General features: G+C 38.0%; 1 protein-coding gene across 1 annotated transcript; it reads left to right on the top strand.

Moving 5' to 3' along the window:
* The first annotated feature begins 6 nt into the window (after positions 1–6).
* On the top strand, positions 7–7309 carry Fsn (F-box synaptic protein). The gene is made up of 4 exons (XM_022799778.2): positions 7–3214; positions 3650–3732; positions 4890–5036; positions 5237–7309. The coding sequence occupies exons 1-4, from the start codon at positions 2830–2832 to the stop codon at positions 5426–5428; spliced, it is 807 nt and encodes a 268-aa protein (XP_022655513.1). The 5' UTR covers positions 7–2829; the 3' UTR covers positions 5429–7309.
* The last annotated feature ends 2559 nt before the right edge of the window (positions 7310–9868 follow it).

Raw genomic sequence — 9868 nt, 5'->3', positions numbered from 1 at the left:
TATTGTGTATATATAATATAGAAATAATGATAATACCAGGAACAACAGCATATGACGAGTAAGCTAATATATAATATAGTATATCATCGGATACAGCAATAGCAACGTTCATATACATACAGACTTACGCACCTATGCAGAATATTAGGAAAGGAATGAGCCAGAACATGACCAAATGGCTCGTTGATGAGTCGTCGACCTGACGCTGCGACAACCTGAAGCGCAAGACACCAAGATTTATCCAGCCGATTCTCTATCATATGTAAATGTCATTTTTTGTTTCAACATCTCGTAGTATATTCTGAAAAACGCCAAGCATAAACTGAGTCGACCAGCACTTTTACCTGCACTGAAGGGCTATATACATCATAGTTCGAGGTAGTTAACGGTATTGCCGGCAACAAAAATTGCATACTAAATGCAACCCAGTACGAAATCACGCGGCAAGCTAACAAAGCGATTCCGGTTCACCTGAAGAAAACCTGTCCTAAAAAAGAAATAAAGCGAAAGTTTCCTTTTCTGACGAAATCAGACACGATTGTCCTTCCTAACCTACCTAGGTGACGGTATAGGTATCCAAAGCAATGGGCTAATTTACTTATACTTATCACCTGTGCAGCGTCTTTGTGATGGTGCGCCAGCAGTTTGTTTGCCAGGAAAACTTCGTTTGGAGCCGAAATGCACATTCTTTCGAGCTAAAAAAAAAGTCAGCCGTTTACAGTGATAACCAGCAGCCGTAAAATTCAAAATACCCATTTTAAACGTAAGACAACAGTTAAGATTTTACAAACTTGTAAAAAAAATATCTGATAACTCAAGAACTTTTCGAGATGTCTAAAATTGTGTGCGTACTTTTCAGTAGGTTGTTAGGCCATAAAAGATGTCCTCTTATGTTGATTCGATTCAGAGATTTTCACTGCTTACCGAATGTCCTATATATCTCGAACAACGAAGTCTTCAAATATGGGTTGTTGAGGATGTTTTCACTAGCTTTCATTACGTAGTGCAGCCCCATTCACGCGCGCATGTTACTCAAGATGGAAAGCTCCGAGCTGATTAACTGGCCCGTTTTATTTTTTTGAAAAAAAAATTAAAGAAAGATTGACGAAAGGATCGAGGGAGTGCATATTTGACAAACGAGATAACAACGAGCAGATTGTTGATGAAGTGCAAATTTTTTTCTGTACGCCAACAAAAAAGCAATGTTATAGTTGAATCGACTTGAGGCTATATTACTCATCTACTGTTAATTTTAACTTGAATTTTAAGTTATTTTAACAATTTCTTGTAAAAATGATCGCAGCGATCTAGCTAGCTAGCTTTATATGTTCAGAAATGACTCTGACATTACTTTTAAAACCTACGATAACAACATTAAACCAATTTTCCGTACATACAAAAAACTCGACGAGGGCAAAGTTGATAGACTAACTTCTCTTATTTTAGATATTAGTTTTCCTCTCTCCCGCGTTTAACGTAACTGTATAGAGTTATCAAATTGAAACGTTTCAGACTAAATAGCTTCTTGTAGCAACCTGCTGACTAGATGCATCTTATTTAACACATAACAACAAGCTTATTATAAAATATTATTACATATATTCTGAGACAACATCTGGCTTATTTAGCATAGGTCAGTAATTTACAAATCCAGCTATTTATAAATATTACTTTTAACATATAATTAAAAATAAAAACAATAAATATTATACTAAGAAAACCTCGTGATTTCCCTAGCATAGAAAACGAGATAATTCATTATCAACAGCTTTCTTCGAAACTGGTTATCAAAAGCCTGAGTGACGGCATGGAAACTGCCGCTTTTTTAAGCATCAAAACTAATATGCTGCAACTTCAGCAGAAATCGAAGAACCCAATAAGCTACTTCTCCCTAGTGAACTTCAATTCTGTGATGACAGTATGCTTTTAAAGTTATTTCCTTATCAAGAAATAATTATGGAAAACATTTTCACATGCGTTTGATAAATTGATTAGACCATAAATAGTTTGACGTGATCATGCCAAGAAAAACGTTATCACTCTGATTGATAATCTACACTACAGTCATTGAAGATCCTAAGATTTCGTATTATGACCCTATAATAAGCCCTTACAGTCCTAAAATATGCCCAGTGGATCCAATGCGCGTCCATCGTGATATCATATGCGATAAGTATCATTTAATTTTATCGATAAGTAGATGATTTTTTAAATAAATTTGACCGTTACTATGCTAACTTTGCCTTCCATATAAACCTGACGTTTGCACGATATTATATTGCTGTGTCTTCAGTACGCTGCCGTTGGATAATGAAAAAAAAAATTTAAGCCGATTTTTCGATGATTGCATCTATCTCACTGACATCCACAGTGATCGTGCACTGTGTTTCTGTGACTCTTTCTCTTTTCCGTGTTACTTCCGCTCTTGCATATCCTTACTCACAAGCATAATCGTAGTTTCGAGATCACTCAAGCAACGCAACTATGAAATTCCCGCCTCAAGCAACGAGCACTGTCTGTGGGGTACCGGGTGAGGCGAAAGAGAAAGGGAAGCCATTAGCCAAGCGTGGAGGGCACGGGGCTCTCGTTGTTTGCAAATAGTCACCAGTTAAGGAGGTAATAGCATGTCCGAGATTATACCTACCGCTGGATAGCAGACGATACTCCGAACACTCAACAACGGGACCTCATCAGGGTTTTCAACGACGCGACAGCGGGACAGACCTTACAAGAAGCTTAATACGTGCCTTGACGGCCGAATAAGAAGTTGAATACTTCGGTAGAGCTATTCAGCAGCGATAAGGGGTGCACTGACTCACCACAAAAGGGATGGCCCCTCCGAAGGTGGCCCCGAGCACCACTGGTTCGGTGTTGCTCACGCTGCCCCGTTCGATTCTTGAGTATATCTTTACGTTTCTTGATCTCAATTCACTTCGACAAGTAGCTTTGGTTTGTCGACGTTTTAACGCTTTGTTAGCCGATGAAAATGGCGAAATCTGGCGGTTGCACGCCATGCGCCGGCTTTCGGCCGAAAATTTTAAAACGCCTACAAATATGCTATCGGATGTGCCGACATACAAATCGAAACTACGCAGTCTCTTCCACGCTTGGGATCCTTCTGAGTGTTCCAGGAATATCTACGTCAAGCCCAACGGATTCACGATCCATCGAAATCCTGTAGCGCAGTCAACAGATGCCGCAAAGGGAAAGATCGGTGAGTTTGACTTATATTATGGGAGATACTAGTGACAAATCGGACGAGATAAAGAGAATACGACAAATTCGTTTAGCCGTAACGAAATTTAACATATTATACCAATATAATTCATCTGTAGAGATGACAGCTTCAACAACTGTCCTAAAGAATAGTTTAACTTTTTTTTAGAAACAAAAGTAGTAACCTTTTCTTTTTTTACGATATCATCGTCCGATGCTCTACTTTGACATGACCCGTTAGCAGACTAAATTATAGGTACTACTGAGGATACTAGAAAGACTTCGTCGACGCTGAATATTCTGAGAAAGCTTTTAGTTATACCCTAAGCGCCACTACGTGTACGTTCGGGTGCAATGTCTGGATTCGTTCGATTTGAATTACTATGCCAAATATACTTTCTGAAGTTCTCTTACATTTATAATATTTTTTTAGGTTTTAATAACGGTCGCCATTGTTGGAAAGTTTGGTGGGAGGGTCCTCTCGGAACTGTCGCCGTCATTGGAGTGTCCACAAAGGTAACACGTTGTTTTGATGCGTTTTACTTTTTTTGTTAACAGATTAGTGCATGGTAGTGTATGTAAGGTATTAGGTTATGCGAAAACACAAGAAGGTACAACGATATTTTAGCATATATTATATGCGGTGCGCTCTATGGTTCACATATTAAAACCCTAGCGCTCTGGGAACTTATCAGCAGCTGTATTCTGATGATACGCATCGCCATACTTTCGCATTATCACTGACTGAAATCATTGACTTTCGTTCTTCTTCGAAGCTGTTCTTCGGTCTGACCTTTCCTTTGTGGATGGGGCAGACCAATTCATATGTCTTCTACAGCAACGACGTACTCGTTTAGGCCGAGTCTAGTAACGGGTTTGCTAATAATAATTGTCCGAAGGGTATACGCCATGAGTGTCGGTTCGTGAGGAAACAAAGATCCACTATTTCTTTTTGATCTCCAGTAATTCCTTTATAATTTCATGACACGTTCATAGGGAAGTCCTATGTTGCATGGTGTTCTGCTTGAGAGCTTCCGTAATCACAGCAACTTCGATTCTAGGTTTTCAGATTGCAATCACCTCCTATGCCATCATTGACTTTCCAGTGTCCCTGAAACGATTACGTTAATAACAAAATGTTGTTTCGCTAAAAGTCTACTTTTGCTAAAAGTGTTTTCGCTAATCTTCGGTCGCGTAATTTTTAAGAAAAACCACTGATATTTAATTTTCAGCATTAAGCAATATCCGGACGTCTAAATTTACAGTTATATTATTATATTCAATAAACTTGTAATCGTAAACAATTAAGGCTTGGTTTAAACACTTACTAAATTTTATGCGTCAGTAATGAGCAGTTTAAGAATTCTTCAAAATCTCCAAAGGACTATATAGCTCTGGACAAGCTGACATTTTATAACTGTGGATACCGTTGTTTCATGTGAGTGCAGTCTATGCATGAAATAAATTTTTTTTAAATTGCTGAATAAACTATATTGCTAATTTGTATTAAACTTTAAGTTGATAGTACTGAATATCTAAGGCCTTGTGAATTTGTACGTGAAGTGCAGAACGAAAGCCCTGAATTTTTATTATCATAAACGTTTGGATCCTACGTTAGGTAAGCCGTCCTTTTTAACTTTAATTTGCTTCTATTCTACACATACACCGCTTAGGAAGCCCCAGTCCAGTGTCCTGGTTACGTGGCTCTGTTGGGCTCGAACTCTGAATCGTGGGGTTGGAATCTTGTCGACAACGTTCTTCTTCACAATGGAGATAATCACGGAATATATCCACCACTTAGTAATCCGCCGAAATATCAGGTAGTGTTGCAATAAAAAATTAAATCGTTCCCTTCCAGAAGGTCATGTAGTAACAATCGTTCATTGTTCTCGGCGTTTTATGGACATATAAGTACGGAATATATTCTCCTGTATGGCAAAAACGTTGACTTTAGACAATGTCTATGATGAAGTAGCAGCTTTGTACTCCCAATTTATCTTCTATTCTGCACGATGAGCAGGTTGGCGAGAGAATTCGTGTCGTCCTGGACTGCGAGGATCACACATTGTCGTTCGAGCGAGCTAACTGCGAATTTCTAGGGGTCGCATTTCGTGGTCTGCCTGACAGGTGCAGGCTGTTTCCGGCCGTATCAGCTGTTTATGGCAATACTGAAGTATCAATGGTCTATCTTGGCCATCCCCTTGACGGATAAGAGGAATGGTATAATTCTAGTTCCGAAAGTGGTACATTAACGAAGTAAAACATTTGAAACTATATTGCCGTACCAGCCATACACCTGCAGGCGAAAAAAATTCTTTTCCTTTTTTGCATTAAAAGGTTAACACGGCAACAAAGTGATATTTACGCTGTGTATTTGTGTGCGTTCTTGTGTAAGTGTGCGAGCAGCTCGAAAAAAATAGGCTTCGTGAAGAGTGGTTCATGTTTGAAAGTATAGTAAGCAGATAGGTGTGTAGAAGAATGTAGAAACACCGGAAATCCATCAGTGAAAACTACTCTTGTATAAAGTATCATCGATTCTGTGAAACAGGTTAGATTGCCAGTGAAGTGACATTATCGCAGGCATCAAAAGCATGTTGTTGTGTATAAGAATAGAGCTTGTGCTTAATACAAATCAGTTTCTTCCGACATTGGTATGAATATATATATATATATATATATATATATATATATATATATATATATATATATCACGTATATATATATATATATATATATACGTGATATCACTGAAAACCATTTTTATGTAGGCTAAATTAAATAATCCGTTTGCTTCTGTGAAAAAAAGCTGTCGCGGACGCCATATTGTCGAACGGGGTTTAGAGTGTATTGTAGCTTGTTCGATTATAGTCAAAGTAAGTTTATTAACTAGTCATGTTTTTCTTTATGACATTTGCTATAAACAGGTAGCTGTTTACTCTAAAACTGATGAAAGTAAAAGCTTTTATCCCATCAGATATCATTGAAATACAGACATATTAGGCGAGGAAGTCATCATTCCGACTTCAATAAAGGGTCACTTCCCAACTGACGACCATATACTCGTGCAAGCGGATGATCGGAAAACTACCCTAATAGTATTGTATTTGTTTAGATATGTATTAGGTTATATTGAATTGATCATCTGGAATATTGCATGGGTGTTCACTTATTGCAAAATATTTCCTGTTAGCATGAAGCTCCGCAATGTTACAGACGTATTTCGTTTTTCTCGTACTAAAGACAGAGTTTACTAGTTGTATACGTAGCTATTTAAAGGCTAGGAGTGAGGATCCGGTCTGTCTAGCTATCAAGTCATTGAAAGGACACAACTAGGTAGCTAAATCGAATCTAACGTATTTGATAAAAGAAAATCGTTCATTTATAGTGAAAGTTTCATGGAGATCTTTGGTTGCCATACAACGGCTGTATCATCTATGAATATAGAAGTCGGCAGGACCTGTAATCTCTTCATTTGATGTTCGTAGACAAATGTCGATGCACTAACTATGTCCATATCAGGTCCGATTTTGTTACAAAGCACCATTCTCTTGTTCGCATTGGCCCAAAGGTTTTTGAAGAAGGGGATCAATGTTTTTGTTCTTCCTCTCCCTGAGAACTGGATGGCAATTCGCTCCCCATCTGCAACTTATAGAAACTAGTCATTTTTTGTATTATGTTACTTTATGTAAAGGGCAAATGAAGCAAAATACAAACGCTTTTTTTTTTTTCGAAATAGTGTGACTAGGCTCTTCTTCTGGGAAGGTTGATGCTAGTAGTAATAATAAGTTTATTTACACAAGTTGTGTTATATAGATGTGTCGCTGATCGAGTTTAAAGCTGCCAATTCCGGTCTGAGACAAGAGCTTGGTCGTCTAGGCCACTGCATCAACTGTATTCATTTAAATATGTACAGACAATATTCATCTTAGAAGAAAGCATTTTTGTGACCATCGAAATCCGGTGATAAGTCTCATTTCGGCGAGAAAAATTAACATGACGGTAACACATATATATATACACCATTGAAACATGGTAATGAGTATTTTTCGTACCCAGCTGATAATCAATAAAGCAATGTGATATTCATATTAAAATCCATGTTATTATTATAGAAAATGTTTAATTTGACGAGGTTTTCCAGATTGTTAGGTACACTTTGCACTCCGCTTAAAATAAGATAGAGCATAAACTTTACGTTTCCAACAAACGGCTCCCACTAGATATGAGTAACGCTCCTCGGGTTTACTCACTCTAGTTTAAATTCGACTGGGTTGCATTTCTGTATTTTCCTAGAGTATTCCGGACAGATGGTGATAATTTGCACGTGAAATAGGTACGAAAATAAGCTTAGATACGACGACAAATCCGGTATATCCAATGGCCCGATTGTTCGTAACTTAAGACTCACTAAAAAGAGCTTGTTACCCACGCTAAACCCCACGCAAGGGGGGCAGAACTGGAAATCGATAAATACTGAAGGGCGTAACAGCAACATAATGAAATGTCTTATTCCAAATTTATCATTGTTCAACTAAAAAGCACGGGATTCCGCCATGACGCCTAACCTGTATTGGTTACACTTAGCATGTCTAAAGGAAGATTCGGAGGAAAAGTCCATAAAAGCGAACCGTTCAGAGACGTGAACTTGTGACTGAAACACTTCGTGGTCTTCACTTATGATTTAACGATTCTAGCTTGGTCTTGATCTGAAAACAACTCCCCATCATCGCGATTGAAGACACAAGACGATAGTTTATAATAATTTTAGGAATTTGCTCTTTATTGCTAACCGAATAATGATTTTAGTTATTTTTGGGATTAATGTTGTCTACAGATCAATGTCAATCTGACCTACAATGCCAATCCCGGTCACCACCAGTGACATATTTCCAATCGCATACGCTATTAATTGTGCTACTTATAAAACTTTGTCTGGTCTTGTGACACAATCAGAGTATTATGAAATGTACTATTTAAGATAGAGGATATTTATTTTTATGATGCATTGGTTTTTACATGTGTGTAATTTGCTTTCGTGTTTATTTTCTTCAAGGTGGGACTGCTTTCGGAATAATTACCAACGGATTCAGTTATATTTCTGTGTAATCTACACGAGACAAATACAGTGATTATATTATACTTACGGAATCAGAGTGTCTCTAAATGTCGTGTCCTTCACGGAGTTAGAGCTCCGCGTAAGGGCGCTCATCCATGGAAGACTATAAACCCGCTCGAGTCTAAATATGATCTTCTGTGGCGTACTTTTAATAATTTGTTTATGAATGTTCTCACTGTTCAACGTCGATCTTTCTGCAAGCCTCCTTCAGTCAGTAAACCTATTCGAATATACTGTAATAATATTCTTTCCCACCGATTTGCTCCCATTGGGCTTCGTGTACAAAATGACATGTAATGCACACGGCACCGTTAATATCTGCTGTGAAATGGCGCATCGCGCATCGACCATCCAGGTTTAAAGTGACGAATTAAAAAACACAAGTTTCTTTTTCATTGCAACAACAACATAATTTAAGATAGAACAAGGGATAAATTGTAAGATCTTTCAACAAAAAAAAAAAATGGTCAAACTTGGTTTATGAGACGAGCACTGACCGGCTTTGATACTTTAGTAGAACATGCCTTTCCGATTTAACTCGATTAAGGTTCTAGTCATGCTGGTATTTTAAGCGGTTATCTTGGTATGTAGTCTGTTTGCGAGACATCGCAAAAAATCATCGACCTTTCGGTGCGCATCATAACGAGAGTCAAAGTATATGCTCCGTAAGTTGTTAGACATTGATACAACGCTAAATATATCAGTTGGTGTACTCCGTTTAGAGATATTTTAACTCAACATTTCGTAACTAATTATCTCAAGCTCACGCCGAAGCGCAGCAGATATGACAGAGAAATATCCAATGGATGGAGACCGATCTAAGCACCGATTAACAGATAAATCTGAACATCCAGTCAACAACATGTTCACCCCGGACAATTGTTCGCGTTAAGGCTCCAAGCTGTAGCCGTAACTAGCAAAGGTATGATGTATAATGTTAACTATTTGATATTAGCCTAGGTACAAGTTGACTTTGTCCGAAGGCGCTCGAGATCGTCTCCAACTGTTTATCGTCACCGTTCTGGCTATTGCCTGGTTCTCAAACGGCTTTAATATATACAATGTAACAATTTTTTTAATGATATTCGATTCGAAAGGAAAAACTTATCTACTACCTAACGGTCGTGATTACTTACCTCGGTAGACTGCTTTACTTAAACTTTTGGCTAATTAAACAGTTCGACAAACTGAAAGACCCCATTTTGGCTTCAGTGGCCAGTAGTTGATCGTTTCCAGGTACCCGCTCCTGCTGTTTTCGCTGCTTCGCCTGCTGTTTAGCTATATAGATGTGTAAGCTGTAAACATTTCCAAAATAGATTAAAGTGCAGTTTAGAGATACATATTGCTATTATCTAGATACCGTCCCTTAGAGTTTCTTGATCTGCAAAACACCGAATTGTGATGGTCAAGATACAAATTCAAATATCATTCATTAAACGAGATATTTCAATGTAAAAGGTAAATAACGTTATGGGTAGATTAACCCAGGCTTTTCACACCAGTGTGAGATTTTCCCATGGAAATATTTTACCTAGA

Source organism: Varroa destructor, unplaced genomic scaffold (assembly GCF_002443255.2).
Source record: "Varroa destructor unplaced genomic scaffold, Vdes_3.0 BEIS01000003.1, whole genome shotgun sequence".
NCBI classification, from domain to species: domain Eukaryota; kingdom Metazoa; phylum Arthropoda; class Arachnida; order Mesostigmata; family Varroidae; genus Varroa; species Varroa destructor.
Note: the sequence above shows the minus strand (reverse complement) of the source record. Positions and strands in the feature narration are given on the sequence as shown.

Bases quoted from the DNA above. Each gene is read 5' to 3' on its own strand.
- Fsn (XM_022799778.2), top strand. From the start codon at position 2,830: ATGGCCCCTCCGAAGGTGGCCCCGAGCACCACTGGTTCGGTGTTGCTC. The intron at 3,733-4,889 runs GTAACACGTTGT...TACACCGCTTAG, and splicing joins TCATTGGAGTGTCCACAAAG to GAAGCCCCAGTCCAGTGTCC. The intron at 5,037-5,236 runs GTAGTGTTGCAA...CACGATGAGCAG, and splicing joins GTAATCCGCCGAAATATCAG to GTTGGCGAGAGAATTCGTGT.